This window comes from Heterodontus francisci, chromosome 8 (genome assembly GCF_036365525.1).
Source record: "Heterodontus francisci isolate sHetFra1 chromosome 8, sHetFra1.hap1, whole genome shotgun sequence".
Taxonomy (NCBI): Eukaryota; Metazoa; Chordata; class Chondrichthyes; order Heterodontiformes; family Heterodontidae; genus Heterodontus; species Heterodontus francisci.
Window position 1 is genome coordinate 78,905,272 of NC_090378.1, and position 20,944 is coordinate 78,926,215.

The 20,944-nt window shown below is 43.3% G+C and overlaps 1 protein-coding gene and 1 long non-coding RNA gene across 9 annotated transcripts in view; one reads left to right on the forward strand and one right to left on the reverse strand.

Annotated features, from left to right (window-relative positions):
- Positions 1–1,510: 1,510 nt before the first annotated feature.
- LOC137372555 (uncharacterized) lies at positions 1,511–17,590 on the reverse strand. Its single transcript, XR_010975445.1, has 2 exons — positions 17,465–17,590; positions 1,511–1,620 (listed from the first exon to the last, which is right to left on the reverse strand). It is a non-coding gene; the product is annotated as an uncharacterized lncRNA (long non-coding RNA).
- Positions 17,591–17,705: 115 nt separating this feature from the next.
- Positions 17,706–20,944, forward strand: part of trmt1l (tRNA methyltransferase 1-like) — an 84,653-nt gene continuing 81,414 nt past the window's right edge. For 2 of the 8 annotated variants that reach the window (XM_068037429.1, XM_068037430.1), the window contains exon 1: positions 17,713–17,786. In XM_068037429.1, the coding sequence (XP_067893530.1) occupies positions 17,726–17,786 (61 nt within the window). In that variant the 5' untranslated portion in view covers positions 17,713–17,725. Of the gene's footprint in view, positions 17,787–17,891; positions 17,983–18,003; positions 18,263–20,944 lie in introns of those variants that run through there. The other 6 variants (XM_068037431.1, XM_068037432.1, XM_068037427.1 and 3 more) reach the window with 4 other exon arrangements.

Here is a 20,944-nt window from a genome sequence, read left to right on the forward strand (position 1 = left end):
TTGCATAAAAAAGTGCTTCCTCATATTCCCTCTGCATCGTTTGCACAAAACTTTCAATCTGCACCCCCCTAGTCCTGGAAGGGGGGGGTGGGAAAGAGAGAACGAGACACACACACAACCCAGATAAAGGGGGGGATGGAGAGAGACAGATCAAGGTCTCTCCTGACAGGTAGAAATCTATCCAGAATACTCTGCATTGCTACATCAAGTGTGTGGGCAGAGATTGACTACTTATGCAAGCAAAAAAGTGCCAGGTATGTCACTAAATCAGCTTTCAATATACTGAGGAGAAAGTAAGTCAATAAATTAGTCTTCTCATTTAAAGCTTCTTCACAAAAATGCACATTTGTTGCTGCTTTTATTGGCAAGATAAATTTCTAAATTATGCATTTTAAAATCTTTTGAAATTTGCTCACCGGCCGCCCGGGCAAAGCAAAAATCATAATGCGACCGTCCGACTGAAAAGTTTGGACAACCCTGTTTTAGAAACAATAATCAGGCGGGAAAAAAAATCAACAGGCACTTTGAGAGTTTTGAGTTAATTCAGGGTAGCCAGCATGGATTTGTAAAAGGCAGATCATGCTTGACTAATTGAATTTTTTGATGAAGGAACAGAGAAGATTGATGAAGGGAATGCAGTGGGTGTTGTCCATATGGATTTTAAGAATGCATCTGTTGAAGTATTACGTAAAAAACTGGTTAACAAAATTGAGGCTCACGGAATGGGGGGGGGGGGGGGTGGTTGTCAGTGTCCAATGGGATAAAAAAATTGGCTTAAGGGCAGAAAACAGTGAGGCATGGTAAATAAAAGCAAAATACAGCAGATACTGGAAATCTGGAACAAAAACAAAAAGTGCTGGAAATACCCAGAGAGTGGCAAAGACCTGGAACTTGCTGCCCTTGAGGGTGGTGGAAGTGGAGACAATCAATGTTTTCAAAAGGAAGTTGGATAGGCAATTGAAGGACATAAAAGTGCAGGGCTATGGGGATCAAGCAGGGTAGTGGGACTGACTGGATTGTTCTGTGGAGAGCTGACACTGACTTGATGGGCTGAATGGCCTCCACCTATGCCGTAAATAAAAATGACTCCATCTATTTGCATTTATTGTATTGACATAAAAGATGAGTCAGACCTGACTGCACCAGAGGATCTGCTGACGCTCGTGGAGATATCCAAACACAAATCAATGCAGAGTTAAGGACATTCAAATTTTTTGATTACGATATCACAGTTCTTAATTCAAGTACCCCCTAAAAGCTGCTGTTGTGAATTTACATAATATACTAAGCACAGGGACCTCAGAAGATAATTTCCCCATTATCACTCCACACTCCAAAAAACAAACATGCATATGTATGGAATCAACGTTTTTAGAAAATAAAACTTTTTGGATCTTCCTCACTAATGATGTATGGCAGTCAGTGGTAAGCACTGAATGCTGGAAGAAACCTTGGAGAGATTTTGTTTCAAACAAACAGGTAGTTTGGAAGAAAAAACATATTGTCCTCACATCCTGGTCAGGGCTGCGCTGCTGTGACCTTGATTTCTTTGATGGAGATTTAGCCTTCTTTCTCTTGTGCTTTGAATGTTTTCTTGACATCACTATTTCATTTGTGAAGCTTAAAAGAGGGAAAAATGTTCTGAATTAATGTTAAAACATGAAAATACTGCTAGAGAATCATACCATCATTTATAAAATGGTTATATTTTCATTGTCCTATCAAGAATTGTATTTTAATATACATAGTCTGATTACAGTTATCTTTTTTTGCAAATACTAGTGAACACCCACTTATGTTTCTATCTTTCTCTTCTCCCAAACACCTCCAGTTCAGTTTCTCCTGCTCATACATTGCTTCTGTTTTTCTTTATTTCCTGCTCATCTTTCACTTTTATTTCTGTCTTTCACTCCCCCTCCATTTGTTTCTCTTGCTTTTCCTTCATTTCTATTCCTTTATAAATTTATTTTTATAGTCTATGCTTCTTTACTTCCTTTCTCTCAATTCTTTTCATGTATGCACTGAGGTCCAGGAAAAAACCATGACCATACAGGTACAAAATATCACCACTGAAGGGCAATAAAAAGTAGTGAGGGGCATTGTCAATAAATACATGAGCACATTTGAGTTGCCAATGCTTAAATATTCCTAGATTTCTAAAAGCATTGCTGAGTTGAAGATATGCAGTTGTATGCTACATAGTGACACAATATATTACCAAGACCATTAATTTACAATGATTCTTTGTCGAAATGTTATAATTAAAATATTTTTAGAAGTTCTAATGATATTTTTGTGCTCAAATTCTATGATTAAGCATATATTTACACAAACTGTAAATCAATGCGCTCTGATTGTTATTTAAGGTTTGTTTCAGTGTGTTTTAAAGCCCACTATACCTATGAAGATGGTACAGAGGATGCTCCAGATTGCAGGAAGGCAAGAGGTATGTTGCAGGAACTGTGTATAGCAATAATGGCAAGTGCAGAAAGGAACATATGAACAGAAATAGGCCAGTTAGCCCCTGAAGCCTGTTCTGCCATTCAGTGAGATCATGGCTGATTTGTGACCCAACTCCATAACCCACCTTTGTCCCATATCCCTTAATACCTTTTGTTAACAAAAGGTTATCAATCTCAGACTTCAAATTAGCAATTGACCTGGCATCAATTGCCATTTGGGGAAGAATTCCAAACTTCTACCACCTTTAGCATGTCAAAATATTTCCAAACTTCACTCCGGTAAGACCTGGCTCTAACTTTTAAGACCATGCCCCTTAGTCCTAGACTCCCCAACCAGTGGAAATAGTTTCTCTCTATCTACTGATCAGTTCCCCTTAATACCTTGAAAACTTTGATCAAGTCACCTGTTAACCTTCTAAATTCCAGGGAATACAACCCTAGTTTGTATAATCTCTCCTTGTAATTTAATTCTTGGAATCCAGGTATTATTCTGATAAATCTACACTGCACTCCCTCCAAGGCCAATATATCTTTCGTAAGGCAAGGTGCCAAAACTGCTCACAGTATTCCAGGTGTGGAGGTATGCAGCAAGACCGAGACAACATTCAGGCTTAGGCTGATAAGTCGCAAGTTACATTCGCGCCACACAAGTGCCAAGCAATGACCATCTCCAACAAGAGAGAATCACCCACTATCAACATCCTAGGGGTTACCATTGACCAGAAACTGAACTGGAGCAGTCACATGAATACTGTGGCTACAAGAGCAGAGCAGAAGCTGGGAATTCCTGCCCAACATCTACAAATCACAAGTCAGGAGCGTGAAGGAATACTTGCCTGGATGGAGTGTGGCTCCAACAACACTCAGGAAGCTCGGCACCATTCAGGACAAAACAGCCCACTTGAATGGCACCCCACTTACCACCTTCAACATTCACTCCCTCCACCACTGACGAACAGTGGCAGCACCGTGTACTTTATTTAAGATGCAATGCAGCAACTCACCAAGCTAGGCCAGCATTTATTGCCTATCCCTAATTGCCCTTGAGAAGATGGTGGTGAGCTGCCATCTTGAACCACTGCAGTCTTTGGGGTGTAGGTACACCCATGGTGCTTAGGAAGGGAGTCCCAGGATTTTGACCCAGCAACAGTGAAGGATTAGCAATATAGTTCCAAGTCAGGATGGTGTATGGTTTGGAGGGGAACTTGCAGGTGGTGGTGTTCCCATGCATTTGCTGCCCTTGTACTTTGAGGTGGCAGAGGTCGCAGGTTTTTTAAAATTCATTCACAGGATGTGGACATCGCTGGCTAGGCCAGCATTTATTGCACAACCCTAATTTCCCTTCAGAAGGTGGTAGTGAGCAGCAGTCCATGTGAGGTAGGTACACCCACAGTGCTGTTAGGAAGGGAGTTCCAGGATTTTGACCCAGCGCCAGTGAAGGAACGGCGATACAGTTCCAAGTCAGGATGGTGTGCAACTTGGAGGGGAACTTGCAGGTATTCCCATTCATTTGCTGCCCTTGTCCTTCTAGGTAGAGGTCGCGAGTTTCAAAGGTGCTATTTAAGGAGCCTTGATGCGTTGCTGCAGTGCATCTTGTGGATGGTACACACTGCTGTCACTGTGAGACGGTGGTGGAGGGAGTGAATGTTTGTGGATGAGGTGCCAATCAAGCGGACTGCTTTGTCCTGGATGGTGTGGAGCTTCTTGAGTGTTGTTGGAGCTGCACCCATCCAGGCAAGTGGAGAGTATTCCATCACACTCCTGATTTGTGCCTTGTAGATGGTGCACAGACTTTGGGGAGTCAGGTGGTGAGTTACTCGCTGCAGGATTCCTAGCCTCTGATCTGCTCTTGTAGCCATGGTATTTATATTGCTACTCCAGTTCTGTTTCGGGTCAATGGTAGCCCCTAGGATGTTGATAGTGGGGGATTTGGCGATGGTAATGCCATTGAATGTCATGGGGAGATGGTTAGATTCTCTCTTGTTGGAGATTGTCATTGTCTGGCACTCGTGTGGTGCGAATGTTACTTGCCACTTATCAGCCCAAGCCTGGATATTGTCCAGGTCTTGCTGCGTTTCTGCACGGACTGCTTCAGTATCTGAGGAGTCACGAGTGGTGCTGAACATTGTGCAATCATCAGCAAACATCCCCACTTCTGACCTTATGATTAAAGGAAGGTCATTGATGAAGCAGCTGAAGATGGTTGGGCCTAGGACACTACCCTGAGGAACGCCTGCAGTGATGTCCTGGAGTTCAGATGATTGACCTCCAACAACCACAACCATCTTCCTTCGCGCTAGGTTATTTTTTTGAACTCCTCCCACTGATCATGTGTCATTTTACCCATTAACAGACTTGTCTAATTTACTGTGGACCGACTGTCTCATTGCACTGAAGTCAGCCTTCCCTAAATCTAGAACCTTCGTAGCTGTTTGCGTTCCTTCCCTTCAAACACTACATTAAACTCGATCATATAATGATTGTTATTAATGTTCACACATCATTCGGCTCTCTACTAGATCTAATATGGCATGCCTCCTTGTTCCCTTTTTGGCAAGAGCTAGTCTGCTTATTCCAATCTATATAAATGATAAAATCTCATACTAATGCCACTCTACCTTCACTACATGCTCGTCTAATCTCTGCATGTTTACATTCTACCATCCACAGCTATAGAAGGAGCATATACAACTCCCACTGCAGTATTAAATCTTTTTCTATTTCTTAGTTCTATCCATAATGACTCCACTGCCTGCTTATCTCTTGTTATATCCTATTAAAGTGATTTCATCCTTAATCACTAAGGTTACTCCTCCCCTTCTCCCATCTTCCCTATCTTTTCAATAGATCTTATAACCTAGTATACTTAGTTCCCAGTCCTGATCATATTGCAGTCATGTCTCAGTAATGGCTACCATGTCATACCCTGCAAGTTGGATTTGCACTTGCAATTCATTTAATTGAATGAAAGGGGGCAAATGGGAGCTTTTGTGGCCTTAAAGGGACAGGCCTTCTTAAAGGCAGCTGCAAAGGATTGTGGTTATTAAAGACAGAAATACAGCATGGCAATTTTAAACCAAAATGACTAAGCTTTGGTAGGTATGTATATAGTTTGAGAGAGTTGGAAACAGGTACAGAAAATAATCAAAAAGGCTAATGCAATGCTGGCCTTTATATCTTGAGGAATAGAATACAAAGGGATAAAAGTCATGCTACAGCTATACAAAGCCCTGGTTAGACCACATCTGGATCTCCGGATTACTACCTGAGCCACGAGCAAATTGGCATAGGGTAAATAAGATCAATGAGTTGAATGCATGGCTCAAAGATTGGTGTGGAAGAAATGGGTTTCAATTCACGGGGTACTGGCACCAGTAATGGGGAAAGAAGGAGCTATTTCACTGGGACGAACTTCACTTGAACCGCACTCGGACCAGTGGTACTGGCACATCGAATAATTAGAGCTGTAGAGAGGGCTTTAAACTAAATAGTGGGGGGCAGAATATTCAAGTGAGGAAAAATTTAGAAATTGAAAGAGAAAGGACAAGGCAATAGTGCAGGGTAGGGATATGGGTAATGATAACCAGAGTGTGACAGGAAGGAACAGAGTGTACAAACATAACAGTACACCAGAAAATAGGGTCAGAGTAGGGAAAAAGGGTAAAAAGACAGAATTAAAGGCTCTTTATCTGAATGCATGCAGCACTCATAACAAGACAGATGAACTGATGGCACAAATAGAAATAAATGGGATCTGATAGCCAATACAGAGATAAGGTTGCAAGGTGACCAAAGCTGGGAACTGAATATTCAAGGATATTTGACATTTCGAAAGGTTAGGAAGAAAGGAAAAGAAGGTGGAGTAGCTCTGTCAATAAGAGGATGTGATCAGTACAGTAGTGAGAAATGATCTGGGCTCGGATGATCAAAATGTAGAATCTGTTTGGGTGGAGGTAAGAAATAGCAAGGGATAGAAGTCACTGGTGGGAGTAGTTTACAGGCCCCCTAACAGTAACTGCACTGTAGGACAGAATATAAATCAAGAAATAATGGGGGCTTGCAAGAAAGGTACTGTAATAATCATGGCCGATTTTAATCTTCATTTAGATTGGACGAATCAAACTGACAAAGGTAGACTCAAGAAAGAGATCATAAAAAGTATTTGGGACAGTTTCTTAGAACAATATGCTGTGGAACCAACCAGGGAACAGGCTACTTTAGACCTAGTAATGTGTAATGAGACAGGATTAATTAAGGATCGTCTAAGAAAGAGTGGTTATAGCATGATAGAACTTCACATTCAGTTTGAGGGTGAGAAATCTGGGTCTGAAACTAGTGTCTTAAACTTAAATAAAGGCAATTCCAAAAGTATGAAGATCGGAAAAATAGGTTAAAAGGTAAGACAGTAGATAAGCAGTGGCAGACATTTAAGGAGTTATTTCATAACTCTCAATGAAGATATATTCCATTGAGAAAGACAGACTCGATGGGAAGGATGCACTATCCATGGCTAACTAAGGAAATTAAGAGTGGTATCAAATTGAAAGAACAGGTGTGGGATGCTGCCATGATTAGTGGTAGGCCAGAAGATTGGGAACATTTTTGAAATCAGCAAAGGATGACCAAAAAAAGAGGAAGAAATTAGAATATGAGAGTAAACTTGCAAGAATTATAAAAAAAAATAGCAATAGCATCTACAAGTAGAGAAAAAGAGAGTAGCTGAAGTAAATGTTGGCCCCTTAGATGATGAGATTAGGGAATTGGTAATAGGAAATAAGGAAATGGCAGAGACTTTAAACAAGTATTTTGCATCTGTCTTCATGGTAGAAGACACTAAAAGATTCCCAATAATCGTAGAAAATCAAGGGGTGAAAATAAGAAACTTAAAATTATCACTAGAGGCAAAGTATTAGGAAAACTAATGGGATTAAAGGCTGACAAATCCCCTGGACCTGATGGCCTGCATGCTAGGGTCTTAAAAGAAGTGGCGGCAGAGATTGTGGATGCATTGATTGTAATCTTCCAAAATTCCCTAGATTCTGGAAGGCCACAGCAGATTGGAAAACCACAAATGCAACACACTATTCAAGAAAGGCAGGAGACAGAAAGCAGGAAACTGTAGGCCAGTTAGTTTATTGTCTGCCATTGGGAAAATGCTGGAATCGGTTACTGAAGAATTAGTAGCAGAATATTTAGAAAATCACAATGCAATCAAGCAGAGTCAACATGGTTTTATGAAAGAGAAATCATGTTTGACAAATTTATTCGAGTTCTTTGAGGATGTAACAAGCAGGTGGATAAAGGGGAACCAGCCGATGTTGTGTATTTGGATTTCCAAAAGGCATTCGATAAGGTGCCACATAAAAGGTTACTGCACAAGATAAGAGCTCATGATGTCGGGGGTAATATATTAGCATGGGTAGAGAATTGGATAACTAACAGAAAACAGAGATTTGGGATAAATGGGTTAATTTCAGGTTGGGAAACTAACTAGTGGAGGGCCACAAGGATCAATGCTGGGGTCTCAACTATTTACAATCTATATTAATGACTTGGATGAAGGGATAAAATTATTGTTGGCAGATTTGCTGACGATATAAAGATGAGTAGGAAAGCAAGTTGCGAAGAGGACACAAAGTTTGCAGGGAAACAGATAGATTTGGTGAGTAGGCACAAATTCAGCACATGGAGTATAATGTGGGAAAATGTGAGGCTATCCACTTTGACAGGAAGAATAGAGAAGCAGAATATTATTTAAATGGAAAGACACTGCAGAATGCTGCGGTACGGAAGGATCCGAGTATCCTCATCCATGAATCAAAAAAGGTTAGCATACAGGTATAGCAAGTAATTAGGAAGGCAAAAGAATGTTGGCCGCTACTGCAAAGAGGATGGAGTATAAAAGTAGGGAAGTCTTGCTACAACTGTACAGGGTATCGGTGAGACCACACCTAGAGAACTGTATACAGTTTTGGTCTCCTTATTTAAAGGAGGGATATACTTGCATTGGAGGCAGCAATACCAAACATCAGCACCTACAGGCAATGGTCACGATGGTGGTCCCACAGGCATCGATCTAGTCGGGGGAAATGATTCCCGTTCCTCCGGCATGGGTATTCTGCTGCGGGGAGGCAACTTCACCATCTCCAAAGTTAAAGAGGTGGTGGGCGGTCGCCTCCGCGGAGCAGACATAATGTACAACAATGCTCCGCTCCGGTTAATCAACGTGTACGCGCCGGTCCATTTCAGCGAGTGGCTGACCATCCTCCAGCAGCTCCCACAGTACAAGATGCCAAGCTGCACAACGTCTTCAGAAGCCCTGCAGATGCAGCGGAGCGTAGGTACACCTGGTCAAGATCGGATGGGTCTGCCTGTTCGAGGATTGACTTCCTGTTTGTGTCCCGTGCATTCATGGTCAGATTCACCGACGTCAAGCTGGTGTTCTTCTCTGACCACTGCCTCCTACTGGCCGACTAACACTTAAGGACGACCAGCAGGTTGGCAGGGGCACATGGAAGCTGAATGTAACACTGCTGACCCCAGAGAACAGTGAAGAACCTAAAAGGGATTATAAAGGTTGGAGAATCACGAAACCCCTCTTTGAGTCTCCAGTGCACTGGTGGGAAGCGATGAAGAGGTTCCTTAACCTCAAAGGTGTTCAGAAGGTGAGAGGGACAGAGGGAAATGCCCCAACTCCAGAAAAGAATGCAGAATCTGCTCCGGCTGCAATCGATGGGCGTCAAGGTCAAGGAGGATCTCCAAGAGGTGAAGAGCCATCAGACCTCGCTCTTTGTCGTGGAAGCCTCCAAGATCATCTACCGGTCCAGAGTTCGCTCTGTTGAGCAGGATGGGATGTGCTCGCGTTACATCATCCAAAAGGTAGATAGAGAGAGCTCTGTGATCAGCAGCCTGAAGGAAGAGGACGGCTCGGTAACGTCATCGCAGTGTCTGACATACTAAGAAGATGTACGACATGAAGCCCATGAACAGCACGGCCTCCCAGTCCTTCCTCTCATCTATCACGGAGGTCTTAGATGACAGCATGCGGGAGAGTCTGGACAAATCGCCAACTCTGGACGAGCTGACAAAGGCCATCAGGTCCTTCAAGACGAGTAAAACTCCCGGAAGCGATGGCTTACTAGTTGAGTTGTATTCGACTCCATGGAACTGGATTGGCCCAGACCTGCTGGAAGTGTACGAGAGTATGCTTCTGGCCGGCAGCATGTCAGAATCCACGAGGAAAGGCATCATCACCCTCATCTACAAGCGGTAGGGGGAAGAGGGCGGAAATCAGAAATAGGCAGCCCATCTCACTGCTTAATGTAGACAAGATTCTGTCCAAAGTCATCACCAGTCAAGTCAAGTCTTCTCTGGAGTTGGTGATTCACCCGATCAGACCTGTACTGTACCCGGCAGGAAGATCTCTGATAGTCTCTCACTACTCCGGGATACGATCGCCTATGTACGGGACAGGGGGGTGGACACCTGCCTCATCAGCTTGGACCAGGAGAAGGCTTTTGACAGGATAAAGCACAGATAAACGATGGACGTGCTCTCCAAAATGGGGTTTGGGGAGAGAATCCGCAACTGGATTCAACTGCTCTACACAAACATCAGCAGCGCAGTCTCAATCAATGGGTGGGATTCATAACATTTCTCGATCAAATCTCGATCAGACAGGGCTGTCCTTTCTCTCTTATCTTGTTTGTTTGTTGTATCGAACTTTTTGCTGAGTCCATTAGGAAGGATGCGGGCATAAGAGGGGTGACAATCCCAGGCAGCGGAGGCACTCAAGGTAAAGCCTCTCTGTACATGGAAGAGGTCGCTGTCTTCTGCTCGGATCCACTGTCCATTCACAGGCTGATGAGCATCTGTGACCAGTTCTAACTGGCCTCAGGAGCCAAAGTAAATTGCTGCAATAGCGAGGCCATGTTCTTTGGGAACTGGGCTGACTGATCCTTTGTCCTCTTCACCGTCAGGTCAGACTACCTGAAGGTGCTGGGAATATGGTTCGGAGGAGCCGGGGCGTGCGCCAAAACCTGGAAGAAGTGAGTAGCCATGGTAAACTATAAACTGAGCATATGGGAGCAGCGTTCTCTCGCCATTGCAGTTAAGAACCTGGTCATCAGGTGCGAGGCGCTCACTTTGTTACTGTACGTGGCGCAGGGCTGGCCCATACCCCACTCCTGTGCCGTGGTCGTCACCCGAGCCGTTTCCGCTTTATCTGGAGATCCAAAATGGACCGTATCCGGAGGGACACAATGTTCAAAGCTCTAAAGGGGGAGAAAACGTACCCAACATCGCCCTCATCCTGATGACCACCTATGTGCGGCTGCATCAAGCTGTGCATAGATCCCCAGTACACAAACACCAAGTGTCACTACGTGCTGAGGTTCAATCTGTCCCCAGTGTTGCGAAGGATGGGTCTGACCACATTGCTGCGGAATGCTTCATCCAGTTGGACTGTGCCGCATCACCTATCCTTGCGTGGATAGGTTTGTGCAGAAAAACACCTTTGACCACCAATCCATCAGGCAGTGGTCTGTACAGAACGTCCTCAAGGCCCTATGGGAAGAGGAGATGGTGGATCCTGTCGGATGGTTCCCCGAGCAGACTGCCAAAGTCATTTGGCAGAATGCCTCATCACCAGAACTTTCAAACAAACACCAAGACATAACTTGGCTGCTGGTGAGAAGGACCCTCCCTGTCAGATCCTTCCTGCAAGCCTGGAATCTCACCACCTCTGCATGCTGCCCTCAAGGTGGCTGTGGTGGGGAAGAGACTGTTGCCCACCTCCTTCTGGAATGTGCCTTTGCAAAGCAGGTGTGGAAAGATATGCAGTAGTTTTTGTCGAGGTTCATCCCGAGCAGCTCTGTAATACAGGAGGCTGTGCTCCACAGTCTGTTCCCAAAGACGTATACTGAGATAAATGTCAACTGCTGCTGGAGGACCATGAACTCGGGGAAAGACGCTCTTTGGTCTTCCAATGCAAAGACCGAGTGTTGCAGACTGGCACAGTCCAAGGTCCAGGACTACGTGCTCAGGGATGCACTAAAGCTTGGGGCAGACACCACAAAGACTCAATGGGAAAAGGCCACTGTGTAAGGTCCTCCTGCCATAGTGAAGTGGCTGGAACCTGTGTAAAACCCCTCGAGCAGTATGCACCAAAATATAGTTTTGCTGTGTATTTCAAATGTACATTGCATGTAAATGAAATGGAAGGGTTGTGAGGCAACTCATTTTCTGTATTGAAGGAAACTGATTTGTTTTGCACTTTCTGGAATGACAACTTGGAACTGTTTTGTAATTTTTTTTTTTTTTTTTACAGATTTTTATGAATAAAGTAAGTTCAGAGAAGGTTCATTAGGTTGATTCCTGAGATGAAAGAGTTGTCTTATGAGGAAAGGTTGAGCCTATATTCATTAGGGTTTAGAAGAATGAGATGCTCTTATTGAAACATGCAAGATTTTGAGGGGATGTTTCCCCACAATATAGAACTGAGGGCATAGTTTCAGATTAGGGATCTCCCATTTAAGACGGAGATGACGAGGAATTTCTTCACAGAATTTCACAGCGCAGAAGGCGACCATTCGGCCCATCATATCTGCACCAGCTCTCCGAATGAGCAATTCACCTAAAGCCATTCTCCTGCTTTCTCCCTGTAACCCTGCACATTATTTTCAGATAACAGTCTAATTCCCTTTTGAAGGTCTTGATTGAATTGCCTCCACCACACTCCCAGGCAGTGCATTCCAGATCCTAACCACTCACTGTGTGAAAAAGATTTTCCTCGTGTCGCCATTGCTTTGTTTGCCAATCTGTGCCCTTGTATTCTCGACCCTTTCACAACTGGGAACAGTTTTTCCCTATGTACTCAGTCCAGTCTCCTCATGATTTTGAATACCTCCATCAAATCACTTCTCAACCTTCTCTCCTCCAAAGAAAACAGTCCCAACTTCTCCAATCTATCTTCATAACTGAAGTTCCTCATCTCTGAAACCATTCTCGTGAATCCTTTCTGTACTCTCTCCAATGCCTTTGCATCTTTCTTAAAGTGCGGCGCCCAGAACTGGAAGCAATAGTCCAGCTGAGGCCAAACTAGTGTCTTATGCAAGTTCAACAGAACCTCCTTGCTCTTGTACTCGATGCCCCATTATTAAAGCCTAGGATACTGTATGCTTTATTGATCGTTCTCTCAACATGTTGTGCCACCTTCAATGATATATGCACATATACACCCAGGTCCCTCTGCTCCTGCACTCCCTTTAGAATTGTACCCTTTATTCTATATTGTCTCTCCATGTTCTTCCTACCAAAAAGAATCGATTCACATTTCTCTGCATTGAACTTCATCTGCCACTTGTCTGCCCATTCCACCAACTTGTCTACATCCTTTTGAAGTTCTACACTATCCTCCTCACAGTTCACAATTGTTTCAAGTTTCGTATCATCCGCAAATTTTTAAATTGTACCCTGTACACCAAGGTCCAGATCATTAATATATATCAGGAACAGCAAGGATCCCAACAATGACTTCTGGAGAACTCCACTACAAATCTTCCTCCAACCCGAAGAACATCCATTAACCACTACTCTCTGTTTCAGGTCACTCAGCCAATTTCGTATCCATGTTGCTGCTATCCCTTTTATTCCATAAGCTACAATTTTGCTCACAAGTCTGTTGTGTGACACCATATCAAATGCCTTTTGGAAATCCATGTCCACCACATCAACAGCATTGCCCTCAACAACCCTTTTGTTTACCTCTTCAATAAATTCCAGCAAGTTAATTGACCTGCATTTGTCCAAGTGACTATTAATTCGGTCCCAAATTATTGTTTCTAGAAGTTTCCCCATTACCAAAGTTAAACTGACTGGCTTGTAGTTGCTGGGCTTATCTTTACATCCTTTTTTGAACAAGGGTACAACATTCGCAATTCTCCAGTCCTCTGGCACCACCCCTAAGTCTAAGGAAGACTGGAAAATTATGGCCAGTGCCCCTGCAATTTCCACTCTCACTTCCCTCAGTATCCTTGCATGCATCTCATCTGGCCCTAGTGCTTTGTAAAGTATAGACAGCCTATCTAATACCTCCTCCTTATCAATTTTAAATCCTTCTTGTGTATTAATTACCTCCTCTTTCACTGTGGCCTGGGTAGCATCCTCTTCCTTGGTAAAAGCAGTTGCAAAGTATTAATTTAATATCTCAGCTATTCCCCCTGCCTCCATGCGTAAATCCCCCTTTTGTCCCTAATCGGTCCTGCTCCACCTTTTACCACCCTTTTACTATTTTTATGCCTAAGACGACTTTGGGATTTCCTTTTATGTTAACTGCCAGTCTCTTTTCACACTCTCTTTTTGCTTCTCGTGTATGCTTCTTCACTTCTCCTCTGAATCTTCTTTATTCAGCCTGCTTCTCCATAGTATTATCCAGTTGACATCTGTCATAAGCACATTTATTTTCTTCTTCATCTTTATTTCCATCTCTTTTGTCATCCAGGGAGCTCTGCATTTATTTGCCCTACCTTTCCCCTTTGATGAAATATACCTTGACTGTGCCCAAACTCTCTCTTCTTTGAAGGGAGCCCATTGCTCAGCTACAGTTTTTCCTGCCAACCTTAGAACATAAGAAATAGGAGCAGGAGTAGGCCATTCAATAAGTACATGGCTGATCTGTCCCAGGCCTCAACTCCTCTTTCGGGCCTGCTCCGTATAACCCTCGACTCCCCGAGATTTCAAAAATCTATCTACCTCCTCCTTAAATACATTTAGTGACCGAGCCTCTCTGAGGTAGAGAATTCCAGAGATTCACCACCCTCAGAGAAGAAATTTCTTTGCATCTCAGTTTTAAATGTGTGCCCCCTTATTCTGTAAATATGTCTCCTAGTTCGAGATTCCACCCACCTCTGATTCCAATTTATTCAGCCCAGATCCATTCTTACCCCATTGAAGTTGGCTTTCCCCCAGTTAATTATTCTTACTCGAGATTTTTCTTTGTACTTTTCCATAATCAACCTAAACTTTATGATACATTGATCACTGTCCCTAAATGTTCTATTGATATTTGATTCACTTGGCCCACCTCAATCCCAAGAATCAGGTCTGGCAGTGCCTCCCCTCTCCTTGGACTGGAAATATGCTGCAGAAAATTTTCCTGAACACACTCCAGGAACTCTTGCCTCTCTATGCCCTTCACTATCCCAGTCTATATTTGGATAATTAAAGATCCCCATTATAACTACTCTATAATCATAAATGTTTGGTAGTACAGAACTTGAGTATTGCTGAAAATAGAGACATGTTGTCAAAGCTTTTCGTCTTGCACTCATCAGGACAATCCGCCATAATACCAATGTAAGCGAAAACAACTTTACACTATATGAGAAGAGAGTGTTGATTAGTTGACAAGCGAACTCTGATTGGTAGAGACGTTGCCATGGAGAAGTCATTTTTTTTCTAGCTGAAACAAGAGCAATGTGCGTACATATTCTTTCTGTCTGCAAAGAACAGGGCCCTGTGTATTAATATACATAGCTTCCAGTACGTGCAAATGCACCACACTGCAAGCCCTACTGACATTCTTAAATTGGTTGTCAGCGTAATTCTTATCACATGTTATCCAATCGCAGAATCACATCAAACGTTGGACACTGTGTTTTGAGTTTTGCAAGCACGGGCTGGCTGGGTACGGCCTGTACCTTGCCAGTTGCGAGCAGGGGAAGGGACATGTTGTTTGATACAATCCGTCTGTCTCTGGGATTACAGCTGATATACCTAGCATCACAGTGGCACTGAAATTAATATAGCACATTACTCATTTGTGTGATAGGCAGGACATCTTTTTGGCTTGACGGCAACAGCCTGTTAGTGGCGAACACCACATGTGTTGCTACTGCATAGTAGCAGTGTGAAACCGCTAGCTCACCTGTTGCTCATATTTTTAGGATAGATTACCCTTCCAAGGTAATTTGAGGTAGACTGGGCACTTTTCAGGACCAAAGTGATGGCCTTAGGCCCGTTCATAAGTTTGCCCAATATATAGCAAGAAATGATCTGATCAGGGTAGCCATTTTCATTCAGGATATCTTTGATTCGCCCGATTTCAGCATCAAGTTTGCATGGTGAGCAAATGGCTCGGGCCCTATTTACGAGTTTGCCAATAAGGCTAATCTTATAGCACGTGGAACTGTAAGAATTCCAACACGTGTATTGACCAGTGAAAGGAGGTTTGCAGTAGACTATGGTGGAGATCCCCTTAGCAGATTTCTCAACTAGTATATCAAGGAAAGGGAGCTCATTTGACTGCTCCATTTCAAAAGTGAATTTGAGCGCAGGATGGAGCCCATTAAGACGTGTACAGAAATTATTGCATGCAGCTGTGGATTCAAATATAGCAAACGTATCATCTACATATTGGAAATATGCAAGAGGTATGAGGTTAGGTGTCATTCCCTCAAAGACATGTTTCTCATGGGACCCAACAAAGATGTTTGCGAGAACTGGGCCTATCATCTATTTGGGCCATTTGCTGGTTCATTCCTTCGGGCAATGCCTTGACCAATCAGAGTCAAGCTGTCTGGTTTAAATTTCAAATAAAGCTTGGCAGTTAACTGTCAGTCACCGTAAAATGGTGCATTCTCCATGGCAACACTACTACCAGAGTTTACTTGCCAACCAATCAGCACTCTCTTCTCATACAGTATAAAATTGTTGTTTTCCCTTACAATGGTATTCTTTTAGATTATCCTGATGGGTGCAAGATGAAAATCTTTGACAACATGTCTCTATTTTCAGCAATATTCTATAATCCTTGCATCTCTGTAATTTCCTTGCAAATTTGTTCCTCTTCACCTTTTCCACTATAGACTACACCAAGCAATGTAATTGCACCTTTTTTGTTCCTCTCTCAGAGGGTTGTTAATCTTTGGAATTCTTTACCCCAGACAGGCTGGGGTAGGCTGGGTCATTGAATATATTCAAAGCTGAGTCAGGCAGATTTTTGATCTACAAGGGAGTCAATGGTTATGAGGGGCAGGCAGGCAGGAAAGCAGAGTTCAGACTACGATCAGATCAGCCATAATTTTACTGAATGGCGGAGCAGGCTTGAGGGGCCGCATGGCCTACTCCTGCTCCTATTTCTTATGCGCTTTTGTACTGTGAACAATTCTGGGTACCACACCTGAGCAGGGATATACTGAAGGGAGCGCAATGTAGGTATACCAGAATGATACCTGGACTCCAAGGATTAAATTATAGGAGATTACACATACTAGGGTTTTATTCCCTGGAATTTAGAAGGTTAAGGGGTGATTTGATCCAAGTTTTCAAGACATTAAGGGAATCAGATAGGGTAAAGAGAGAAACTATTTCCATTGGTTGGGAAGCCAAGCCTTTCCAGAGTGAAGTGAGGAAACACTTCTACACACAAAGGGTGGTAGAAGTTTGGAACTCTACCTCATGTTCCATTAATTGTTAATTTTAAATCTGAGATTCATAAATGTTCAGTAACTACAGTATTATGGGCTTTGGGATATGGAGTTAGATCGCAGATCAGCCAAGATGTCACTGAAAGACAGAAGAGGCTCGAGGGGCCAAATGGCTTCCTTTCGTTCCTATGAGTGGACGCTTCAACTATGGAGTCTTCTGCAGAATATGTGTATTCTCTCAACCAATACTGCCTGACTTGAATGTTTACTAGTGTTTTCTGTTTTAAATCAATTGCAAATAGTTTGAAGCATTCAGGGTATACAAGGGATACATTGGGCACTTATTTTAAATCAGGGTTTGATATTTCACAGGATGTCAAGTTTACCTCCACATCTGGAAACTTGATCCGCCCGACTCCACACTGGGATTATGCGCATGCCCAGTAGTGTCTGTCGGCAGTGAGACGCCAGCAGGTATAACCCAACACTGTGAGACCAGAGGCCGCCTCCAAATCAACAACAGAGTGACAGTAACTACAGCTCTGTTGGGAAGTAATCACCAATATTTATACTCACCACAAATATATCAAACGAGGCGCGCACACTTCCCCTTCTCAATGTGACAATGCGAGGTCTTTTTGTTTAAAACAAAACTCCGCTCTTCTTAGGTGGTAAACTGAGTTGCACCGTGAGGCATTCTGGGAATTAGTCCCTCCGAGTACTTTCCGGCCAGCAGACCCATCCGGACTACAATTCCCAGAATGCACTGCCGGCAAAGAGCAGGCGCAGTACTGATCCTTCAAACCTCCAGGTTTATTGAACGTCACCGTAGGTAATATGGCGGAGCAGCAAGAGGGAGAGCTGCACCAGGAGGACACTGCCTCAAGTAGGAACATAAGTAAGAATTTTGAGGACTCACACTTGATTTTATCCTTGGCTCTTAAGTTATCTTTTCAGGCAGAGAAGAGCTCTGAATTTTATTTCACAATGTTTGTATTTTCAGGTAACTCTGATGGAGTTTGTTTGACGGCCTGACCGCAGAGCTCCGTCTGAGGGCCTGATCCTGGTGACGGAGCCGAGAGGCAGGTGTGGAGGTAGCTCTTCATCAGAGGGCCAAAGTTCATAGCGAGTTCAGCTGGGAGGAATGTAACATGGGTATTGTGCAAATTAGCCAATGCCTCTCATTAAACTCCTTCATATTTTTATGCTCCAAAATTTTAGACTTTTAAGAAATGTCTAAAATTTTAAAGGCCCTTTTTGAAATTCTAATAGTTGACACTCTGTTCCATTACTCACTGGCATCTCTTTTTACAATATTTTACTTATGTAACTCCTTGGGGATGAAGCTGGATTTGGCAAGGGCGCAAAAGAGAGGTAATTGTTTGTGCCCGGTTATTGGACATGACCGATCGTGTCTCTCGATCGAGCCGAATATTGGGCGGGACGTATAATGGGTGACTGATATGATGACGCCTATTTTATACAGCAAGTCTAATTTCACTCGCTCTCATCTGCTTTTGTCTTTTTCCCTGTGTTTACAACTCTTGGTATCCCTTTGTGTAAGTCTCTCCTCTCTCTGCTGTATATCTTTAGATGCTTTTCAAACTATGACTTTTTGTATAATAAAAGCAAAATACTGCGGATGCTGGAAATCTGAAATAAAAACAAGAAATGCTGGAAATACTCAGCAGCTCTGGCAGCATCTGTGGAGAGAGAAGCAGGGTTAATGTTTCAAGTCAGTGACCCTTCTTCAGAACTGGCAGATATAAGAAATGTAAAAGATTTTAATCAAGAAGAGTGGGGGTGGGGCAAGAGATAACAAAAGAGAAGGTGTAGATAGGACAAGGTCACAGAATAGCTGACCAGAAGGTCATGGAGCAAAGGCAAACGATATGTTACTGGTGTGCTGAAAGACAAAGCATTAGTACAGATAGAGTGTTAATGGACTGAAAACTGAACAGCACAAACATGAAAAAACAGTGGATAGGCACAGTAGAAACAAACTAAAATAAAATAAACACAAAAAAGAAAAAATAACTAAAAGTAAAATGGGGGGACCATCATGCTCTGAAATGATTGAACTCAGTGTTCAGTCCGGCAGGCTGTAGTGTGCCTAATCGGTAAATGAGATGCTGTTCCTCGAGCTTGCATTGATGTTCACTGGAACACTGCAGCAATCCCAGGACAGAGATGTGAGCATGAGAGCAGGGGTGTGTGTTGAAATGGCCTTGGGAAGGGAATGAGGTGGTGTGGGTTATGGAGGAGTGGACGAGGGTGTCGCGGAGGGAACGATCCCTTTGGAATGCTGACGGGGAAGATGCCTTTGGTAGTGGCATCACGCTGGAGGTGGCGGAAATGGCGGAGGATGATCCTTTGGATATGGAGGCTGATGGGGTGGAAAGTGAAGACAAGGGGAACCCTGTTACGGTTCTGGGAGGGAGGGGAAGGGGTGAGGGTAGAGGTATGGGAAATGGGCCGGACACAGTTGAGGACCCTGTCAACCACAGTGGGGAGGAATCCTCGGTTGAGGAAAAAGGAAGACCTATCAAAAGTGCTGTCATGGAAGGTAGAATCATCACAGCAGATGCCATGGAGACGGAGAAACTGGGAGAATGCAATGGAGTCCTTACCGGAGACAGGATGTGAACAAACATCAGGCCCCAAACACTCCTTTCAGGTGAAGCAGCAATTTACTTGTACTTCTTTCAATTTAGTATACTGTATTTGCTGCTTACAATGCAGTCTCCTCTACATTGGGGTGACCAAACGCAAACTGGGTGACTGCTTTGCGGAACATCTCCGCTCCATCCGAAAGCATGACACCGAACTTCCGGTTGCTGGCCATTTCAACACACCCCCCCCCCACTGCTCTCATGCTCACATCTCTGTCCTGGGATTGCTGTAATGTTCCAGTGAACTTCAACGCAAGCTCGAGGAACAGCATCTCATTTACCGATTAGGCACGCTACAGCCTGCCGGACTGAACATTGAGTTCAGTAATTTCAAAGTATGATGGGCCCCCCATTTTACTTTTATCTTTAGTTATTCTTTTTTCTTTTATTTTTGTGTTTATTTTATTTTAGTTTGTTCATTTTGTTTCTACTGTGCCTACCCACTTTTTTTCATGTTTGTGCCTATGGCTGTTCAGTTTTCAGTCCATTAACACCCTAGCTGTAATAATGCTTTGTCTTTCAGCACACCATTAACATACCGTTTGCCTTTGCTCCAGGACCTTCTGGTCAGCTATTCTGTGATCCTGTCCTATCAACACCTTCTCTTCTGTTATCTCTTGCCCCACCCCCTCTTCACTTGCTTAAATTCTTTTACATTTCTTATATCTGCCAGTTCTGAAGAAGGGTCACTGAGCTGAAACGTTAACTCTGCTTCTCTATCCACAGATGTTGCCAGACCTGCTGAGTATTTCCAGTGTTTCTTGTTTTTATTATGACTTTTTGTATAACTCCCCATTCTACACTTTTTCAGTACATCTCTTATTGCTCGTAAATGTCGCACTCCTTTTGCTTTCCCTTGTCATGGAGATCTGGAAATAGATTTGGGTTTACAAATGTCTGGCCTTCAAAATTATCACAACATTGTAGCAGGTTATGACAGAGAGAGAAGGGACTGAATTTGAGCTCTGAGCGAATCGGGATAATGGTATTAGGATGGCAGGGAGCAAATAAGTGAATTTTAGTAGCAATGAGATGTTTCTATATTTGTGTCAGAGAGTGAGCTATGTGTCCCTCGCCTATATTTATGCTTGAGCAGTGCTGCAGTTTTAGTGTAAAGCAGTTGGGAGTTTGATCTCAGCATTCTATAAATGTGCAGGCTGGCTCTAATTGGCCAATTCACATGCACATTATCCTCACTTTTCTCTCCCAAAGCTGGCCACTAATCCAGGATCATCTTGTCCCCTCTGTCCTTGCAAATGAGCATCCATATCCAAACTTCATTTCCTCTCGAGTCCTAGAATGTTGTCTTGTGTCCCAAATTTGTGCCCATCTTGCCCGCAATACCAAGTTTGAATACCTCCAATCAGATTTCTGTCACTGCCAC